Source organism: Carassius gibelio, chromosome B1 (genome assembly GCF_023724105.1).
Source record: "Carassius gibelio isolate Cgi1373 ecotype wild population from Czech Republic chromosome B1, carGib1.2-hapl.c, whole genome shotgun sequence".
NCBI classification, from domain to species: Eukaryota; Metazoa; Chordata; class Actinopteri; order Cypriniformes; family Cyprinidae; genus Carassius; species Carassius gibelio.
In genome coordinates, this window is record NC_068396.1 from 20,206,711 (window position 1) to 20,228,694 (window position 21,984).

Sequence of the window (21,984 nt, forward strand, 5' to 3'; positions counted from 1 at the left end):
CAACACAGATGAGTCCGAGTGGAAAATGTGTGCACTGCATGACATGTTGGCCATGTTGAGATTGTAGAAGCCCTGGTAAAAAAGGAACCTGGGTGATAAAATAAGTAAGGGCAAATAATCTTTCTTTCATGATCAATTAAATAAATCATCTGGGCTGTCATATGTGGCCCTGGACCACAAAACCACTCACATAAATAAGCTTTAAAATGATGTATGATTTGTTAGGATTTGTTTGGACAATATTTGGTTGAGATACAACTATTTGAAAATCTGGAATCTGAGGGTGCAAAACTATCATTGAGAAAATCATATCTAAATTTGTCCAGATGAAATCCTTAGCAATGCAAATTACTAATCAAAAATGATGTTTTGACATATTTATGGTTGGAAATTTACAAAATATATTCATGGATTACTTAATATCCTAATGATTTGTGGCATAAAAGAAAAACCTATCATTCTGCCCCATACAATGTATTGTTGGCTATTGATACAAATATATCTGTGCTGCTTAAGGCTGGTTAAGGCTGGTTTTGAGGTCCAGGGTCACATATTTCTTTCTCAAAGCAAGAACTCTTTTTTTTTTACTTCTGTCTACTTCTGTCACCGAAAGATGGCAGCAGTGCCAAATGTCTAATTAATGCTTATTACTTTGCGTTAGAGAAATACACATTTGAATGGATGAATGAAAGAATGGGTTTTATGTATTTTATTTTATTTAAGGTAAACTACTTTGCTACCCTCTACATCTGTAATCGTTAAATGTCACATCCAAACAGTTGTGTTGTGTTCAGCCATGAAGTGAGCAATCCACTGAGAGCATCGAGCTGTGTACAGTATCTTCACTGAACAGCTGCTGTGTGCGGTCGGTGCACCTGATCCCGCGCGTCTCACGGGCGCATTCCTTGGCCAATGGCAGCGCGCGTCTCTGCGCAGGCCCCGCCCACACGCGCTCATTTAACTTTCATTATTTGCATCAAGCGCCCCCACATCCACTTTTACTTTCACGCTCTTCGGCAGACGGTTCAACAGAGCACTTTGTGTTGGTCAAGATGCGCGACGCGCTCGCCGGTGTGAGCATTGGGATTATACTGTTATTAAACAGCGGGTTCGTGGTTATGAGGAGGCAGGACTCGTCTTCAGCTCTCGGCAGTATTTTCCGAACGAGGTGCGCCGCCAGGTGCCTGAGCCTCCACAGCACGCGCATCGCTCTCTCTCCAAGACATTTCCAGGTAAGGAAGAAAAAAGTTTAAAAAAGTGAATGTTATTGAATGTTGTGCACATATAGGCTATGTACCGAATAAGACAATCTGATCAAAATAAATAAATGCCTCCCACTGCCTCATTTATTACTAATAATCAACTCATATTAACCCACCCTCCCACGACAGATTATGTTTAGCTTTAAGTGACTGTTAATACTGTTTTGATTGGTAATACTAGCTAATTGAAATGGATAATAATTGATTGCACCGATCATTGATATTAGTGATGTTATTGTTTTACTTCTGCTTTTTACACTATTACTAAACCAAATGTATTATATTACTAAATTGTAGCCATTGTAATTGAATTGTACTACTAAATTTATTAAAAAACATATTATGCATTGTTATCATTATTAATATTTTTTGTTGTTATGTAATGTGGATTTTGGATTTGAAATGCAAAAAACGGTCTAAATTCATGATCTCAAAATGGTCAGGAGGAAAAGCTAAGATTGAATGGTTGTAAAATATAGAAATTATACAAATAATACATTAAATATGTTACTTATTTAATATACACACACACACACACAGGGCGAATTTATATGTAAAAACAACGGTTGAGCTAATATTACTGACAATTAATGACAAAAAGACTGTTCAGTGGCATGTTATCTCATGATGGTCCATTTACACACAGATTGATTTATCTCCAAGATGTGTGTAAATGGACCATCATTCTACACCTCAGATCAACACAACCCGCTTTCTTTAGCCAAATGACAGTTATTTGTAGAGCTCTACCCTTAGTGAACACAAGCAAACTCACTCACCAGCTCATCCATTTGAATTCCTAAGCGTTCACCCAGAGGAGTTCTGTCTATAAACAAACAGATGCGCAGGATTGGAAAACTGGAGGCACAACTGTACAAATCTCTGCCAGCCCCGGTCTCAACGTTTGCGGTTGGAGTTTTCATTAGGAGTTTAAAGTTACTTGCTTCTCTGTTTATGTTGGTTATGACAGACCGTGGGAGGGTTTGGGTGGGAGTGCAGAAGAGGAGTGTGTTTTAGAGGCTTCCTGTGTGTATGTGTGTGCTCGTGCCTTATATGTTTATGTGTGTGCACATAGGCATGTAGAGGTGGATCTTTGTGCGTGTGTCTGCACTTTTTGTCTGCTGTCAACAGACTCCCTTGTTACTGTGATTATATTCATCCTCATGTCCTTCCTGATCTTTATCATGAGCACCAACATCCAACCAAGAAAACCACTAGCTAGATATTCAAATTCAATTACAATTCTTTTACTGACATTCTGTATCATTGCAGCTATTTTATTTAGTGTTTAATATATATATATATATATATATATATATATAAGCTGACTGAGTGTGTGTCAAACATTATTCAGTATCAAGAGTACTGGTAAAATGGCTAAAATGTATCAGAATAATACTAGTTTTTGACATAGTAAACCTTTAAACATGGTTAACCAATGTCTTTAATTACCCGGACCTTTAAAAGACATCCAATAAAAATCCTCCAGATCTATATATCCGTTCAAATGAAATCATCTTCTATCTTCAAATGCCCTGTCAATGTCTTTTTGTTATCTGGGCCAGACATCAGCTCAAAAGGAAGCTATGCACATCAGTCTCTGTTATCAAATGCTTTATTCTACAGCAAGCCGTCCATCTGGAGATGCTATCAAATTAGACACTGGTCTAGAAGCTCCTCATTGTCTTCACTGATACCACAATGCGTTCAAAGCGTTCCGGAGCTCAAACAGCAGCTAATGTTCCTGAACAGCTGCCTTCTTTCTGTTGTCCGAGCACGGACTCAACCAGAATGAATGCTTTTCATATCTGCTGATCATTGTCTTCGTGTCCACATCCCTAAAGCCCACTTACGCTGTCTCCCGAGGGGGGAAGCCATTTTGGCAATTATCCCCCTTCCTCTAGTATCGAATGGAGACCGGGGTCATGGGTTAATTTGAATGGGCTGCGCTGAATGTCAAGTTGTGCTGTAACATTGAGCTATGAGGAGCTATCACTTATGATTAATGATTACGGGAAATTAGAGAGTATTTGATGTGGCTCCGAGAACGTCTGATCTGTCAGCGTTATGCAGAAAGTTATGAGGAAATACTCAAATCTTTCAGCTGTCTCAATATCCTGTTTGACTGCCTTGTTTTGTTATTTGATCTTCAGTCCACGCGTCACTCGATAATCTTAACTTTTTCCCAGGCACCAATAGTTAGTTCTAGAAGTATGATTTTATTACTTCATAATATAGAAGTGTAGTAAATAATGATAATGTAAAGAAATTGGGAGAGTGGTGTGACATGAATTTTTTGGTTCCTTTCATTTGTTCAGAAATACAATAAAAATGCAATTTGTGCTTACAGTGACTTGAATACACATTTAAGGATGATCATGTCTTTAATTTTTTTTTTATTAGAATTACTAAGGGTGATACAACTTTCCTCATTAAAGTTCCTCATTTTTAAGATGAAAACCTTATTACCTGCCAAATCAGAGTCATGAGTGACCAGCACAAGTCTTGTGGCCCAACCAACATAAAGAAAATTAAGAAAAAATTACTTAGGCAATTAATAAAGTAAATTTGTCTCCTAAAATATCAGGTAATTTAATGTTTTTATGATGGTTAGTTCAGGTTGTAATGATATTTATAAACTGATTTTAAATGCTATAAATTGAATTCCTGATAATTGTTTAGTTTTTAAATTAGATAATATAGTTATGTTTTTTTTTTTTTTTCATGTATTCAGTATGTTAGGAAAATCGTTTTGAGCTTTTTTATTTGATGGTTACACCACATGATCAATAAATAAAGAAATAAACACACACACACACACACACACACACACACAGATAATAATTTTTGAGAGAAAGATTTTTATTATCATGTATGCTCTTATACGTCATTGACCCAATAACAGTTATTATATGAGAATATGTTTGTGCAGTTCAGATCTGAGCACATGCATAACTCGCATGTGAACAAATCATGCTTGTGCTGCTGACTAGGCCATTGATCCCACCACAGGCCAAAATGGATTTGTATAGCTCTATTCCCCACAGTGGCATAGTTACAAGATCTAGCAGCAATAATATTGTGATTACTTTAGAGTCCCCACCATGTGCAATAAAATATACAGTGCGTTATATAGGTTTTATCCTTTTTTGTTATTGTGCTATATAATACCCATTATTCTGAACCCGGCACGACTGGCCAGGGGCACAATCCTGCGCTCTGCCAATCAAATACGCCGCGTACAAGCTAGTGTTATTCAGATAAGCCAAACTCTTTGACAATTCCTGACACGCTACAGAACATTCCGAGATCTGCTATGCAAACAAGCTTGTGATTCCAGGTGCCGATGAGTGATTTCTGCCGTTTCTGTTGCTCGGGTGCCCTGGCTACTCTTCTTAATAAGGGAGGGGACCTGTTCTGGTTTATGAGCAATTTTACATTGGCGTAGTCAGGGCGATGTTTTTAAATAAGAGTAATGCCTTCATAATAGGAAATTTCCTTTTTAAAGCCTCTCTGCTCAGCTGGGGCACATTCAAATAACGCGATTCAAATGAAGGCTGTCTGATGTGACTGGTGATTACAGCATTCTGACACGCAATTCCATCTGTCTCTTCTGTCCGCAGAGTAATGGATCCCTTGGATGGTGTCAGAGCCATAAACAGTGTGCAAAGGTAATTTCTGTCAAAATTACACAGCATTTCACAGCAGCTTGACATAAAAGCCAACACAGATCTGTCACTGTAAAACATCGGTATGCCTGCGCACCTCCTGTAATGACATCATACATCATCGTAAAAGCTACTGTATTTGTCAGCTATCGCCTTGGACTATTATATCTGAGCTAGCTGGTTGTCATATACAGAAAGGAGATTATGATTCACTAGCGAAGCAAGAAGTCACGTCTGTAATGAGACTGATACAAATGGAGTTGAAAGGCTATGTGTTTTGATTCGTGTTATATTATACAGCCGGTGTTATTTTCCTTTTTCACTTCAAGGTGAAATGCTAATTTCAGTGAAGAACTCAACCCACTTTTCTTAATGAGGACATTAACATGCTCTAGCAGCCTAGTCATTAAATAACAATAATATGCCGGTAGCACAGGGGGAATGGAGCTGACATGTTGCCAATGCAGATTTTCCACACATTTCACTGTGGTATTATGTAAAGCTCTCTTTGATGTATTGTTGAAGAGGAGGGCCGCTTTCCTTTCAATGCTCTGCGCTTGCATTCCTTTACATATCAACCAGCTATTGCAGTCCGAACAATGCAGCCCAGAAAACCTTCTTGAATGTACATCTGGACGTTTAAAAAAAAATTTGAAACAGTCCATGATTGTGCATGTTACGGTTAAGTGCCTAAGCAGACTTTTCATGGCTTGAGGGGCGGCTTTAAGGATTTGAGATCTTTAATGCATTGATGTATGCGTGCATATGGTTGGAAAGAGTGCAGCACGTTTTTTCATATCACCCTCGGGGTAAGTTCACGGGAACAGCCAGGATTCTGACCTCTCTTCTACGATCCATGAAAACATTTGGCCAACTGGTTCATGGATTTTTACTGCGTTCTCCAGAGAGTTTCTTCCGTTGGATTCAAACAAGGACAATGCCTTTTAAACTCTTTCTGCTCATTAAACAGGGTCCACAGTCAGTTAGAAGCCCATATGCTTCAGGACAGTGTGCTTTTGTAACCCTATGTGTCTCAAATGATGTGGTTTGTTTTGTCATTATGAGAAGAGATGTACAAAACTATGTATTTGATTACTTTGTAGGTTGTCTGAGTGCACAGCCTTTCAGTAGCGTAACTTATATAACTTGCACTCATATATTTTTTGGATAATGGTTCCTATTATTATCATTGATAAAAACCCAATTAATATTGTTGTGCCAACTATATATACAGTGTATATATATATATATATATATATATATATATATATATATATATATATATATATTACGGCTGTCAATAGACTAAAATGTTTAATTGTGATTAATCGATCGCTTTTTGTGTGATTAATAACGATTAATCGCACACTTATCATGAAATTAAGCAATTTTGTCATTATTTACTACAGTATATCCAGCAAAGTTAACCATATATAGTAATAAGTTAATATAAATTCATATATATATATATATATATATATATATATATATATATATATATATATATATATATATATATATATATATATATATATATATATATATTAAAATCTTTTTTTCAATTACAATTTATTACTCAATCAAATTTATTTATGTATTTATTTATTTATTTTGAATCTTACCACAAGCTTTTGAATGGTAGTGCATCACTATTTCCACAAATTATGAAGCAGAACAACTATTTTCAACATCGATAATAATAAGAAATATTTCTTGAGCAGCAAATTAACATAATGATTTCTGAAGGACCATGTGACACTGAAGTCTGGATAAATGGCTACTGACAATTCACCTTTGCATTGCAGGAATAAATATATTAAATAAAATATATTTTAAAAGAAAACTGTTGTAAAATTTCTTCGAATATTTAAATTGAGAATATGCAACTTCTTTTGCGACTTTTAATATGCAGAAAGTAAACTGGCATGTTAAAGCACAAGCACAGCACACAGAGTTTTGTTTCTAATTAGAAATGGTTTGCTCTTAGTAGACTGAAATGTGTGTCGTGTGTAATCTCCCATTAAATTATAGCCCATGGGATTCATTGCCTTAATAAAACTAAACACATTTATGAGTCTCTATGCACGATAAGTTTGAGTTTTTTTGCATAAAATCGATGATTTGCTCTGGAATTACAGAGCTCATTCATTTCCACTGGCTTTTATACCACATTCAGGTTTATAGGCCTCTAAAAGTGTTGAAATCTCACAACAAACTGTGCATACCTGATTAAAGAGCTGTATCATATCACTGCATACAGACACAAAGCAAACTGCAGCTTTTGTTTTCCTGACCTTGTTTCCCGCTTCACTAGCATTTGCATTCGGTCTGTGTACACCATCAAGCATTAGTACTCCTAATAGAGTATTTACAAACTAGAATTGTACTTCAAAATCCTACCTCAGACATTAGATGTTCCTGCTCAGAAGCTAGTTCGTTATCTTGCTTCTTGCCTAGAATGGACCGTCAACCTAGTATTCTCCTCTCATCAGCTTTTGAATTATAATAACTATACTCAGACAGCACTTGGCTACCTCTCTGCTGAAGTACTCTTCAAAGCCATTAACATGCTATAACTACATACAACAATTCCTCCATTTCAAATGACAAATGTTAAAGTACACAGACGGCCCTCAAATCGAAGATCTGCTCTTGAAGGTTATTATGCTTCCTGCATCAAGTGGCCTTTAGGCATTTTATATTCAAATGCCACCGAAATAATTAGTTTGCCTTGACAATTCTCTTACCCTCCATTTTTATTGCTGGTTCAAGTATTAATGCTGCAGCCGAGAGTGCAAGCTATTTTCATGACATGGGCAAGATTTCAATTACAGTTGCTCTACATAATTTGCTGAGGCTGGCAAAGTGAGCGTCTCAGTGCTGGTTTAAACAAAGAATTGGAACCTTCTTTTGTAACTGCAATTTGACCGAATGATTGCCACAGACATGGCTGGGATTTTCACATTCCATCCTAGCATTAAACACCCAAAGCAAGCATCGCCATGTCAGATTTGACCATTTTATTCAAAAGAGACGGGTCTTATTTTTCACCTAATGCTAAAAAGTACAAAACTTGGTTTAGTTTTTTTTTCAAGGGCAATGCATCTCAGCTGAACTGGAACTCACCCAAGGCTTCTCCTCAGCTACATGTCTATGTCCGCAGCCCCTCAATAACCTTTATTTTGAAGGGAATGCTTGAATTGAGACTGAAATGGGGCGGAAAACTAACTGGCGCTGGGGTACAATTAAAGACACTGGGAGCGAACGCTTTCATGGAGATTACAGGTGCCTCGTGGACAAAAGCGTAGTGGGTTTGGAACAAGCCAGAAGGAGGTAGAAAGGTGAAAGCGATTTAAACCCAGCATTGCAGGATTGGAATACTTTAAGTGATTTATAGCTTAGATCTGTGCTGTGCTTTTTCCACCAACATGCAATGCATCATACAGGGCCACTACACAAAGGGAATGAGCCATTGAGTGCTGTATTTGAGAGACTGATAAATGAGACTAGGGTTGTGAATGTGGCGTTCCTCAGAACAAGCTATTGTTTACAGTGGTTTAGGTTTAAGGGTGAGGGTGAATGAGATTGTAGTTTATAAAGAGGCCAATCAATCTACTTGTCATATGAGGTATGTATAATATCTGATCAATTATAAAGTGTGTGGGTAGGAGGTCATTTTCCTGCATTGACATCAGCATTGCACAAAAACGCAATACCTGCAGAGTATTGGGCGAGGAGACGTAGATGTTTATCAAAGACTGCATTATATATTGCATATGGTGCTGCAGAATCAGTGTAATGAATAAGACTCAACAGTTTTTATCTGATAGAAGTATAAATAAAGTTTAAAAATGTGTTAATAATTTATGTGTGGATCAGATAACATGTCCAGGATAAAGAAAAGGGATAATCATCATCATCATCATAATTATCTTAGTATTTATGTTGATTTCATATGGTAAAAAAAAAAAAAAAATAGTTAAAACAATTGTTAAAACATTACGCTAATAAACTAAATAAGATGCACACATCTTAAAAGGTTATTTAAAAAAATATTATATATTGTTTTCGGGGGGTCATACTTTATGAAATTAGTCTTGGCTAACTTTGCTTTGCAATAAAAAGGTCAAACTATTATATTGATATTTTAAAGAGACCTACTGACATTTACACACAGTTATGAGGCTCTAAACTACTTAATAAGGTTTTCTTTTCAGTAATTTAATTCCTTTAATGAGACAGTTTTCTTTATTATTATATTTACTCTTAATTATTATAATATTGGGGAAAATAAATTGGTTGTAATTGCAACTTCAATATCAAGTATAAAGACGCTTTACAGGAAACAATACAGTGTCATGATTTGAAATCAGTTTAATTCACTTGTTCTCATTCAGTAGTATAAATTACAGCTAAATCTAAATGTTTTACTGAGTATTCATTAATTTAATAATGATAAAAAATAAGGGTCACTGATCTCTGTAACTCCAATCATTTCATACTAATTGGCTTGTGTTTTACACTTATTGCAAATGATAAACAAGCAGGAAACGTTAGTGCTGCATAAAGTCTAGACTGTAAAATAAACTTTAATTACGCAATGCTTGAAATGTCATTGTTTTATTTCATGTGGCATAATGTGGTGTGCACGATGAATTGATGTTTGCACGCATGGGAAACAGAAGCAGGCAAAGCTTGAATTCTCTCAGCTGCACAGGCGACTCTGAGACAGCGTTTCGTGTGTTGGAGCACACAAGCTCCAGGCGATCTCAGCAGGGCTCTGGCCGCTCTGAGCTCCATAAAACTGCCTCCTCTGCCACCTCTAACCGCCCCTGTGCCTCTCCCATTATTCATAGTTTCCGATGACCGCGCCACCCGAGCCCGAGCCCTCTTTAAAAGGTGTGCATTTTTACTGCCCTCCCAGATAAATGTGTTTCCCACTCTCATTCTCACTCAGAAACATTGCCCCAGGATAATGTCGGTTCCCTCTGACACAAACACACATATATTAACAATTTACACAGGCACGCACACACCTTATCGTTTCCTCCTGATACTAAATCCCTGGATTAACAAGCAGTTTAATGTGAAACTCTCTCTAACTGACGTCTGCAAAATTTTTCCCTTTGGAAGGAAGTGTACGTTTTCCCATGGTGGTGGTAAAGGTCCATTCATGCTGTTCCGAAAATGTGAGCATCGGAGTAAAGACGGCTACTAGATCAGCATAATGTGTAATGTTCACATCTCGTTCCCAGCATGCTCCTGCAGAGCAATGTTTAGCCGCAGCACCATAGTGACCGCTGTGTCTCATCGTGGCATGAAATTGGAAATGTGAATTCCCCAGAGGCAGCCACGCTCACTCATGCAGGAAGTGCAGTGTCAATTTTAGGGAAAGGAGAATAGAAGATGAGAGAGAGAGTGAAGGAGAAGGAGAGAGAGAGAGCGCAAGGGAGAGAGGCAGGTGTAGACATCGAAATGAAAGAATTTTGGCATGTTGTTTAAAAGCTGAATGCAAATGTCAGTGATCGGAAAACGTTCAGGGATCTCTCTGCCGACACTTCCAAGTTGCTGAGAAGGTAATGACAGATTTCAAACACCTACGAATGATGTATGATCAAAAACAACAAAAAGTGAAATAAGATATTCTCACCTGTGAATGATTTGCTGACTGCGCATCACCATAGCTCTTCAGATCAGCGGCAACGAATGTCAGATTTTCACTACACAATCAGCACAGCCAAAAGAGTTCAAGATTACGATGTTATTGCGATATCTATGGTTCTTTTGGGAAAATATGCATTATGCTGTTAGTCAAATTCATCTTTAGCTCCCATACTGGCAAGCTAACTTTTGTCAGATGTGTTTTTTGTCATCTCTTCCAACATAATTTTGTGTGGCAGTTGTAACTACACATCACATCTATTTCTTATTTCTGAGTGTCAACCAATTACAAGTGATGGTTTGTTTATGGTATTAGTGTGTAATATTACCATGATATCAATGTTTCATTTAGCAAATATCATGGTTATTGTCACAAGCGGTATATTGCGATGCCCATACACAAAGGAAATGTTTTGGACTTTAACTTATTTGACTGTGATTGTATGAAAAAAAGAATAATACCAGAGTGATTCGAAACTGCTTCCTGATACTCAGATCTCTGCTGTCTGTTCACAGTGCCTGGAGCCATGTAAAGACTCCTGGGAGTTGAAAGACGGACCTTGTCGAGATTTATGTGAGGTACAGACCGCAGCATTCTTAACAGATTTAGTAGTTTCTGGGATGTGCTCTCAATATATAAAAAAAATCAGATAAAAATGGCTGATCTTGGTGTTGTAAATGTTAATCCTCCTTTGTTTTTCCTGACAGACTTGGCTACTGTTTAAGTGGTCACCCATTGTTCAACATGAGAATGTTTTGCTCTGATCTTCTTTTCTCTTTGGTCTTGAGTCCTGTTACTGTGGCGTTTCTCTGCAATTTAAAACTCTTGGCTTAGTAACATCTAGCTTTTCCTGTTTCTCTGGCCATGAATGCACTGTTGAGGGCAATGGGGACTTAAAACAATGTATATCAGTTCTTTCATTTGCCAGTATTGATCAGGACCTTCATCCATCATTTTAGACTTGTATAAGATTAAGCAACATGAAATCCATTCATTCACAACACATGTAAATCCTGTAATCATCTTGTGTTGAACAAAGTGCCAAAAACGAGAAAATCCATTCCCAAAGCTGAAAAACAATACACCTTATAAATAGATTTAAACAGCATATTTATTTCTCAGTAATATAATTTTAAATAATTACATTTCTAATATAAGATGGGATAGGCTCCAGAATCTCTACGGCCCTACATAGAACAAGCTGTTTGGAAAATAATTGAATGGATGAATTATATTATATTATATTATATTATATTATATTATATTATATTATATTATATTATATTATATTATATTATATTATATTATCTGCAATAATATAATATAAGTTAAACACAGGTTATATGTCAAAATACATACATACATGTATATGGTGCAACTGAATGGAACTCAAACTGTGCAGAATCCAAAACCCATAGACAAATTAATGTCACATAAATGAATTTGTGTGGTTGTAAGACTGTGATATACACGTGTTAAAGTTTAGTTCTTTACACCATGACATCTCCTCAGCACGCATTTCCCAAGCGTCATGGCGAGTGTGTGACGAGCTGTGAGTTCCTGCGATCAGTGATGGTGGTGAAACAGGGTGACTGTCCTGCGCCGGAGAGAGCCAGTGGCTTTGCAGCTGCCTGTGTGGAGGGATGTGAGGAAGACGGAGAGTGTTCATCCCAGAAGAAATGCTGCCCAAATGGCTGTGGACACACATGCCAGTCCCCTAAGAACCTCTACAGGGGTAAGAACTGCTACTGAGCCTGATGATTGACTGCTGACTTAACCCAGTTATCACTTCAATTTTAACCTCAGCTGTGGACGATACCATTAAACGTGTATCTTTTTGCATTTTATCCTGTTATCTGGAGTGAATAGCTGTTACAGGAATAGTTCACACAAAGATTTACATTGTCTGAAATTGTTATCACTATTGGACCATCTAAGATGTAGATTACTTTATTTCTTCTGAAACAGATTTGGAGAAATTGCTCACATAAATAGGTCCTGTGTAGAGAATGGGTGCCGTCAGAATGAAAGTCCAAACATCTGATAAAAGCATCACAATAAACCACAAGTAATCCAAAAGAAGTCTGAAATGGAGTCAAAAACTTTCAGAACCATTGATAACTCATAACATCTGATGTTTCATTGTTCTTACAAATTGAAAAAAAGTGTTGAATGTAAGAAATGTGCTGAAAATAACCATAATCAAAGTTTTGGAAAACATGCAGATTGGATTATCATGTGCCATATATCCTTATGGTCACAGCAGATAGTAAACAACAAGCATATTTGTTTTGCAGACTAAAGAGTGTATGAATAAAGGCATATCCAGTTCTTTCTCAGATTGAGATTTGCTGTTCTTCTTTACCTTCAGGTGCTCCTCTGAAGCCCAGGAAGGAGCTGGTGTTTGAGGAGCTGGAGTCTGGAGTGTTGGAAGTGCACTGGTCCTCCAAGTTCAATGTGTCAGCGGAGCCGGTGCTAAATGTTCTGCAGAGGAGGTGGAACTACGGCATCCACCCGAGTGAGGATGGAGCAACTGAGTGGGAAGTGGTGGCTAGAGTAAGTGTGTGTGTGTGTGTGTGTGTGTGTGTTACACGGTCTTCAATAAAGGTTGCTAGGAGGTCCACTATCTTACTGCAAGGGATTTGAAAATGTTGGTTTCTTTTTGAAAAATGAAAAATATGCATTAAACAAAAAACACATCACATACAATTACAATTAATTTATTACATGTAAATATATATTTAAAATAATTAATAATACAAATATTTACCATAACAACATATATAAATACATTAGTATGCCAAGCATAAAATTTAATGCTAATACTTCCCTTAGGATCCTTGCGCTACTTCAGTATCTATTCTGTCATTTTTTTAATTGAATTTCCTTCAGTCATTTATATCACTGATCTGTGTTTGTGTACTGTAGACATCAGAAGAGCGTGTGTGGCTGACGGACATTCGGCCCGGTCGCTGGTACCAGTTCAGAGTGGCAGCGGTTAATGTTCACGGGACCAGAGGATACACCACACCCAGCAGACACTTCAGATCCTCTAAAGGTGAAAACAAAAAAACTGTAATCTAATTGCATTCTTTTAGGATCTGTTTTAGCATAATAAATAACAATAATCATTTATATAATGCAAGTTATCCTTTCTCATGTTATTTAGATTTGATATTATTATCTGAAATGCCTGCATTGTAACCGTTTGCCAATTTTTATTCCCCCTTATTTCACCATCTCTCAGATCCTGCCCCTCCCGTGGCACCGTCTGAACTTCATGTCAGTGACATGACCTTTGGTGCAGATCGCTCTGTGTCTGTCCGCCTCAGTTGGATCATGTCTGCAGATTTAGACATCCCTGTTAACCACTACAAACTCTCCTGGAGCTATTCTGACCATACTGTGCCATCCAAACTCAAGAGGAGGCAGACTACAAATGGGGTAATTCATCTGCTCTGCCCACACACTCCCTCTCTGGCCATTGGCTTTTTCGCTCGACATTTAACGCTTTCATTTTCTGATATATTGGTTTGTTCCCAAAACCCCTCAAGGGTTAAGCTTCCCAGCCCCTTCTTTCAGCAAGCCACAACAAATTAGAAATCTTAGTGCAAATAAGTGCAAGATAAACAACTCAGGATTGGGCCTTTGATCACACCAAGCCCTATTTTCAAGGGTTTCAGACAGCAAACTAGGGTGGTACAGAATTGCATCACCACTCTTGGCACATGCAAACATTTCTGGGCGCCATTTGATATACAGCCAAAAACAGCATATCAATTCTAGTTGTGCTTGAGAAAAGGAAATCTCTCAATAACAGCTGAATTGTTTTTCTTTCAGTGAGATCATGTTGAAGAGTTTATTTTTTTCCTTCTTCAGGAATCCCAAGAGATGGCAGTTGATTCATATTTGCATTTGAGGGCTCTGTCAGTTGAGGGACATGGAAATTTCCTCCGAAAATGACATTTTTTAAATAGCTGCTGAGTGAATACGGACAAATGTAAACCACCCTCCTTTTACTGTTTGGCCCTGCAAGATGATAGATCTGTAATACATTGATTTTAAACAGATTATTGTAGTGCACAATGGTTTTAAGATTGCAAGAAATACTGATAGCTCCACAGTTCTTTTCTGGCGTACTCTATTTCTGATTTATGTGTTTAATAGTATTGTTAATATTAAACTGTAACTCAACTACTGTATGAGATATCATATATTGGACTAAAGCAACCCCCCTGTGGGTTGATTTGGAAGATTCTTTTAATTGGCATGAATAGTTTTATTACAAAAGTTGCACATTATACACTAACATTAGAGTATATTTGAGATCAGCATGTTTCTTTTTGGAAAGAATATTCTTATGTTAGAATAATAATAGTTTCCACTGAATACTTACTACATTAATCTGACACATTAATGCTCATTTGATGCTGCCAGAATTTGACTGTGCAGCGGGCCCATAAATTAAAATAAATAAATTATAATTTTTTTTTTCTTTCAAAGAGCTGTTCACTGAAAGGTTCTTTGGATTCTTCTATGGAATCACTGCAACCATTCCTTTTGGAACATTCATCTTTAAGCAGTTTTCTTTTATTTGACCTAACTTTGTGTTTAGGGTCAGTTATCCCAGTTGAAGAAAACAGCATATGCTGGTTAGGTATGTTTCAAAGCATGGCTGCTGGTTTGAGCTGGTTTAAGCTGGTCCTTAGCTGGTCCTAAGCACATAACCAGCTTGAACCAGCTAAGGACCAAACCCTCTCAAACCATCAACCATGCTTTGAAACATACTTAACCAGCATATGCTGGATTTCTCAACAGGGATACTTTCAGATGGCGTATTAAAGCTTCTGAAATTATCCAGGCAGACGAATAAGCGATAAGAGGTTTTCTCTTTTCTCTTGTCAGTATGTTTATTTGATTAATATGCCCTTATCTCACGTGCAAATGTAGTCCAAAGATCTCTGGTGACTAAAATCAGTAAATTGCTCCCAGTGTTCACCATTAAACCGGCTGAAGTTGATTCTGGATCTGCTCCAGAAGAGCATGTACTTTGCATGCACTTTTTATGATCGGGGTTCACCAAGGATTAACAAATAAAATATTTTTGGCATGCATAAGTTGCTGTTCTGTATGGCCCTCCACCTAAAATGAGATTATTGGCTAGTTAAAAATTCTACATGGATCTACCTTCCATTTCCATTCATTCTCTCTTTCTTTTGTTTTGGATTTGGATTGCCGTGACCATACTAATCCTTGCCTGTGGGTTGTGTGTGTGTGTGTGTGTGTGCAGGACTCTACCTATGCTGAGCTTGATGACTTGAGCGAGAACAGGAGTTACACTGTGGAGTTGCAGGCGGTCTCATACTGGGGTCAGGTCCCTCTCAAGAGCTCCAAGGCCATTTTTCAGTTTACTACAAGCCAAAGACAATCCGGTACCAAACTATTTAATTGCTGTACATTTTTTGCTTGATACATAACAGCTCTCCTTTGGTTGTTGTGAAATACAGTGAAAACAGCTGTAAATGTTTTCCATTTGTAACGTTATACTTTTTCTTCATATTTGATGTCATACAGATTTGGAACCCACAGACAGCCCGGTCTTTATAAAACCCCAGTCAGATCTATTAGACGTGGGCACTCCCTTCTACCAAGATGGACAGCTTCAGGTCCGGGTCTACTGGAAAAAGAAAGGTACTGTGTGACATACGCAATAGACCACGTCTTTCATCTGTAAATCAGTCCTGTTCCTGTTCCTGTCTTCCTTCCTCAAAGCTATGCTACGTAATTATGTAAACATAGCGCTTATTAAAGAGTTAAGAATCAGAATTATACGTAATTAAATGAAGAACAATAGCTCTTTGTTTGTGATAAGAATCACTCTTGAAATAAGCGTGGAGCCGTTTGTGTGCTAACATGAGCCGATGAGGCATGTCTCAACCTAACTTCGCATGCTGCAAATTACATTTAAACAATTTCGTTCCGTCAATGAGTGATGAGATAATCCCACATTAAAACTCACGAATGAAAACTGTCATAGAAACGAAAACATTTTAGTCATACCAAGCCATGTAAAATGGTGCTTGAAATATTGTCATTGACCTCTGTTTTGAATTTCAATAATTTAAGAGTCACACTGGCCTCATGTCAAATCCCTTAATCTCTCTAATGGATGTCCAGCGGATTTATCTCATACCGATCTGTCAGGCACATTATCAAGATTGCTTTGCGTTGCATATTTTGCGTTGTTTTGCATATTTTCTGGATGAATATAAAGCATGGATCTCTACAGGGCGTATCACTGAGCACTGTTTGAATAGATCATTACTGATGTTTGTCAGAGAATATTTAACTGTTCGTTTACTGAAACGGAGATTTAGAAAAAAGTTTCATAATGCAATGAATTGATTAATGATCATACATGTTTTAAAATGTTTATCAAAAATGTTCTGATGTTTTGAACGGGATAGTTCATACTGAAATGAACATTCTATCATCATTTAGGATTACTCTTGTTGTTTCAAACCAAGACTTTCTTTCGTCTGTGGAACACAAAAGAAGATATTTGAAGACATTTTTCACAGTTTTTGCACATTGAAAGCCAGTGGGGTCTTAAATATCACTGATGACTTTAATTGTATTAATAAAAAAGACATTAAATTAAATATTTTCGTTGGTGTTACAAAAAATAAAGAAAAACAATTAATTAGGCATGGGATTGAGCAAATCATGACTTTCTTAAGAAGTTTGAATGAAATGTTTTTGGTAAATTACAATTTCAAATTGCTAATATAAATAAACTTAAGTATCAGATCAAATTTGGCCAGCCTATACAACATTTCCGCCAGTCCATACAGTTGAAAGAGTTCCAAAGAAGAGCAAAGCATCAGTTTTGCATTTTACCAACCAGCACACAGACTAAAAACCGGTCTGGAACAGCATATTTGAGTGCAGTGGAACATAAGAAACTTCCCGTCCCCCATTCACAGCCCTCCATAATCACATTCAGAATCTGGCACTTTATATTTTTCCATCTCTCCTTTACAGATCCAAGCGTGAATCGTTACCGTGTGCAGTGGTCTCCGGAAATCTGCAGTCACAATGGATCCAGAGCACAGGAGAAGCTCATCACCCAGGTAACCCGTCAGGAATGTGTCTTCTATTCTCTCTTCAGGTGCGAGGCCACACTCTGACAGCTCATACATGCAATTCATTTCCAGGGAGAGTGTTCAGTGATCATACACGGTGCATAACTCTTTTCTTTTGGAGGCACATCCACTGAAAGATTTCTTTACTAATTCACAGAGAAATATGAGAAATACTTTAAAATCCTTAGGTTAAGATTTTTTATCAGTGTGGTTATGTAATTTACAATGTGAGAGATTGTGTTAAAGTCTTCGACATTGAAAAAGTGGAGCATATCTTTATCAGCATGAAAATAAATCTTTCCTGACATATGCAAAACATGAACTATAGATTTTCCATTTGTGGCCCACAGCTATGCCGGATGTAGTGATAGGTGATCAGTCATCATATTTCTACTTGAATTCTTCTCGGTGGAGATGGAATAATGTCTCACTTTTTGCTCTCTTCTCATGTCACTGAGCAGGAGAATTTCGCCAGCCTTCCTGGACTTCAGTTCTCTTGCAAGTATCAGGTGGTCATCCAGCCCGTAGGATCTAAGGGGAAAGCCCAGGCAGAAAGCACAACCTTCTACACCCCGTCCTGTGCTACCATCCAGAGCAAGAGTCACAAACCCATCCCCTGCTCCACAGTCTCAGGTAATTCTGAGATTTCATTTCTGAGAACAAGATGACTATATTGGTGCAATCCTTTAGCGTAATTGACAAAACTGCTTTGTTTATGATCTATGTTGGATAAAATGTGAAGGTCAATGACACGTAAAAATGCCTAAAGTTAAGAAACAAAAAAATCTTTTACAAATTAGTTTGTCAAATATCTTTATCTTCTTGCACTCTTTGTAATCATGTAGGATTCAATGAAAAACAAAACAAAACAAACAAACACACACACACAAATTATATTTTATATATATGTTGGGAGATAACTTACATTTTAGCCATTTTTGTAAAAAACAAACAAACAAAAAAACCATACAAATAATAACTTCTTATTAAAATAGATTGTCAAACTTGTCAAGAATTTTTTTTTTCAGTTCAGTTCCATTCAGTTTAATTCAATTCAGTTTGATTCAATTCAATTCAGTTTCCATTTTGACATCAAGGCAGTAGTGTCATTGTAACATATATATATATATATATATATATATATATATATATATATATATATATATATATATATATATATATATATATATATATAATATATATATATAATATATATATATATATATATATATATATATATATATATATATATATATATATATATATATATATAATTTGTTTATTTAATTAATTAACTCAATGCCCAGAAATCTCAAATTTATTTTTTAGTATTAATTATTATTATTATTATTTTTTTTGCATTTAATATGCATTTAAGCCCTAGATCTATCACTGGTATATGGTTTCATGTGTCTCATATAATTCTTTATGTTCTCTCAATCAGCAGTGGTTCCTCCAAAAGTCCTGGTCAAGGCAGAGAACCTGACAGCAGCGTTCTCCATCTACATGGGGAATGTGACAGGTCTGTTCTCCTGGGTGGTGGCCATGCCTCAACCGCCACAGCAGGTCACAGGATATCAGGTCACTTGGGCAGAGGTCATCACAGAGAGCCGCAGAAATAATCTACCTAACAGCCTCATCTCCCAGTCTCAGATCCTGCCTCCAGTAAGTCACATTAATAATGATGTCTGGTACAAGCATACAGTATGTTGTGTTTTGCACACTGTTAACCAGCATGGGATATATTTTCGTTATGGGCATTAGTGTGCTGGTCCTGCAGTAAGACCACCAAACCAACATACTGTTTGTATTCATACCATTCTAAACTAACATGCTGTCCTATTCTGGTTTCCATATATTATTTTAGAAACTAAGCCATACATTTATTGAATTCATTGTATTAATATCAAAAGTTATTTTACAATGTAGCTATTTTTATTCTGGAGTTCTTCTACAATGTAGACTATTATTCAAAAGTTTGGTTTTAAATATATCAATTATTTTATTCAGTAAGGTTGCATTAGTTGATCAAAAGTGACAATAAAGACAATTATAATGTTACAAAATATTTTTATTTCAAATAATTATGTTCTTTTGGATTTTAACATATCAGTTTCTATACTAATATGAAGCAGCACAACATTTTTCAATACTGATAGTATAAGAAATGTTTCTTGAGCAGCAAATCAGCATATTAGAGTAAATTATAGTTATTTTGAATTATTAATAATATTTCACAATATTATTGTTTTTACTGTGTTTTTGATCAAATAATTGCAGCTTTGGTGAGCATTTAAATCCCAAAACAATATTTTGAACAATAATGTATTGTATTTGAATTATTTCTAAGACTCGAGATTGAATATACTAAAATATCTTCTCTTTCTTCGCAAACAGGAGCGTAATATCTTGGTAGTTTCTGGTCTTCAGTTGGCATCTCTCTACAGACTTGAGGTGCAGGTGATCACCGCAGCAGGACAAGGCCCAGCGACCTCCAGAACCTTCCAGACACCAGCTCACAGCAAGCCAGTCCTGCACTACAGTAAGTACTTAAACTTACAAGATGGCATATGCGTACAGTAACCCCCACAGCACATACTATTTTGGCATTATCGCTCTTACTTATTTCACAATTTACCATTGAACATCTTTTGCGGTTTCTGTACCACACTGACCTCTCCAGAGCATTACTTAAATCTTAATGAGGGAGAGCTGAAAAGTAATTCTTGTTTGTCGGAAGGAAAAGGTCAGGGGTTGTATGAGAGGTCAAATGTCATGTGCAAGTGGCCCCAGCTCTTGATGTGCAGGTCAACCAATAAATCATGTAATTGAGATAAATTGCTTTTCCTCTCTTGACTCTAGCGTATATTTACCTTTGCAGAACCCAGGATTAAGAAACACCATCTAAGGTCGGTCATAGAACGGCACTGAAGACCACACTGCAATGAATCATTCTGGACCAGAACTGACTCCTCAGGAACACAGAGAACCAGACGAACCAAAGAACAGTTAATTGCGAATCGAGTTTCAGCCTGAGCCAGTCAGCTGCCTCATAACTCAACATGGGGACCTGCTGTAATCTGAAGATCAAATTTTGATTGACGTTACGATATTTAAAGCCCCAGTAATTTCCTGTGGGGGATCAGCTTCCACAAACTAATTAGAATTGAGTATACTACAAAGACTAGGGCTTCAAAAGCAAAAGCCATAGGATAAAAACAAAACAAGTGCAAATACAAATACAAAAAAGGATCTGAAACTATAACTTTGTGGTTATTTGCCTAAAAGACATGCTTTGATTTGCACCCTCCCTAAAAAAATGGTTACCCACACCCTAAGCGCTGCAAATGGAGCCTCTTTAATCCAATATTGCATGTGATGACTAATTTGGTTTGACTTGTAAATAAGCCTGTCTGACTCAATACAACTGTTTGTGGTTTTGCATGTGTTCGTTAAGCATGGAAATTTACTGTTTGTATCCCCTTTGTGTCAATAGCAACAAATGAGGAATCAATGAAAAATATTGCAGCTCTTTAAAAAGAAAATGTCATTCAAGTTTCTAAGGGTTTTGTGTGGTGTGTGTTCAATATGCTGTAGAGATATTTGTTTGCAGTCATGTAATTCCTGTATATACTGTATGTTTTTTATTTATTTATGTATGCAATTTAAATGTGTTCTGTGGATTTGTAATTGTGTGAGTGCATGAATGTGTGTGTGTGTGTGTGTGTGTGTGTTCCCCCAGCATCATTCACAACCTGACAAACCCTTGCAAGGAGATTTTGTATAAATATATTTGTAAATTCCCATAGATAATGAATATTAATGTACATATTTTATATGAATAAAGCTGTCAAACCTTGTTTCCCTTTACCAAGCCGGTTGTGTGTTTTGTAATTGCAAGGCTGAATATAATGAAATGGGAGCGAACTGTTTGTTCTAAATTTATCACACCACCTAAGCAATATTCACTCAAACCATGTATATTTAAAATGCACAAATAAAATCTCTATAAATATACATACGTGCATGCTTCCAGAGTGAATATGATTAAACTGTGCGACACAAAGCAATATTCAATCGTATATATGTAAAATAAACAAAATATGTACAAATAAATGCCACCAGTATTCATTTTACTACTAAAACACAATTCCATACAAAGCAATCAAGACTAGGAACTTTCCCAGTCCTTAACAACAATAGCATACAGTATACATATATAATTGTGTTTATTTTTCATTTCGATG

The 21,984-nt window shown here is 36.7% G+C and overlaps 1 protein-coding gene across 2 annotated transcripts; it reads left to right on the plus strand.

The window, feature by feature from the left end:
* The first annotated feature begins 910 nt into the window (after positions 1–910).
* On the plus strand, positions 911–21,607 carry anos1a (anosmin 1a). 2 transcript variants are annotated; one of them, XM_052544772.1, is made up of 14 exons: positions 911–1,232; positions 4,886–4,933; positions 11,108–11,170; positions 12,105–12,327; positions 12,964–13,148; positions 13,521–13,650; positions 13,840–14,036; positions 15,883–16,024; positions 16,167–16,283; positions 17,637–17,725; positions 18,199–18,370; positions 19,182–19,402; positions 20,135–20,279; positions 20,619–21,607. In XM_052544772.1, the coding sequence occupies exons 1-14, from the start codon at positions 1,053–1,055 to the stop codon at positions 20,666–20,668; spliced, it is 1,962 nt and encodes a 653-aa protein (XP_052400732.1). In that variant the 5' UTR covers positions 911–1,052; the 3' UTR covers positions 20,669–21,607. The 2 variants fall into 2 exon arrangements, with proteins under 2 accessions (XP_052400732.1, XP_052400733.1); XM_052544773.1 differs by having other exon boundaries at positions 912–1,232; positions 19,185–19,402.
* The last annotated feature ends 377 nt before the right edge of the window (positions 21,608–21,984 follow it).

What these genes read in the sequence shown, in the direction of transcription:
- anos1a (XM_052544772.1), top strand. Translation starts at nt 1,053, where the DNA reads ATGCGCGACGCGCTCGCCGGTGTGAGCATTGGGATTATACTGTTATTA. An exon ending in AGTGGGAAGTGGTGGCTAGA is followed by an intron (nt 13,149 to 13,520) that starts GTAAGTGTGTGT and finishes TGTGTACTGTAG; the next exon opens with ACATCAGAAGAGCGTGTGTG. An exon ending in AGTCTCAGATCCTGCCTCCA is followed by an intron (nt 19,403 to 20,134) that starts GTAAGTCACATT and finishes CTTCGCAAACAG; the next exon opens with GAGCGTAATATCTTGGTAGT.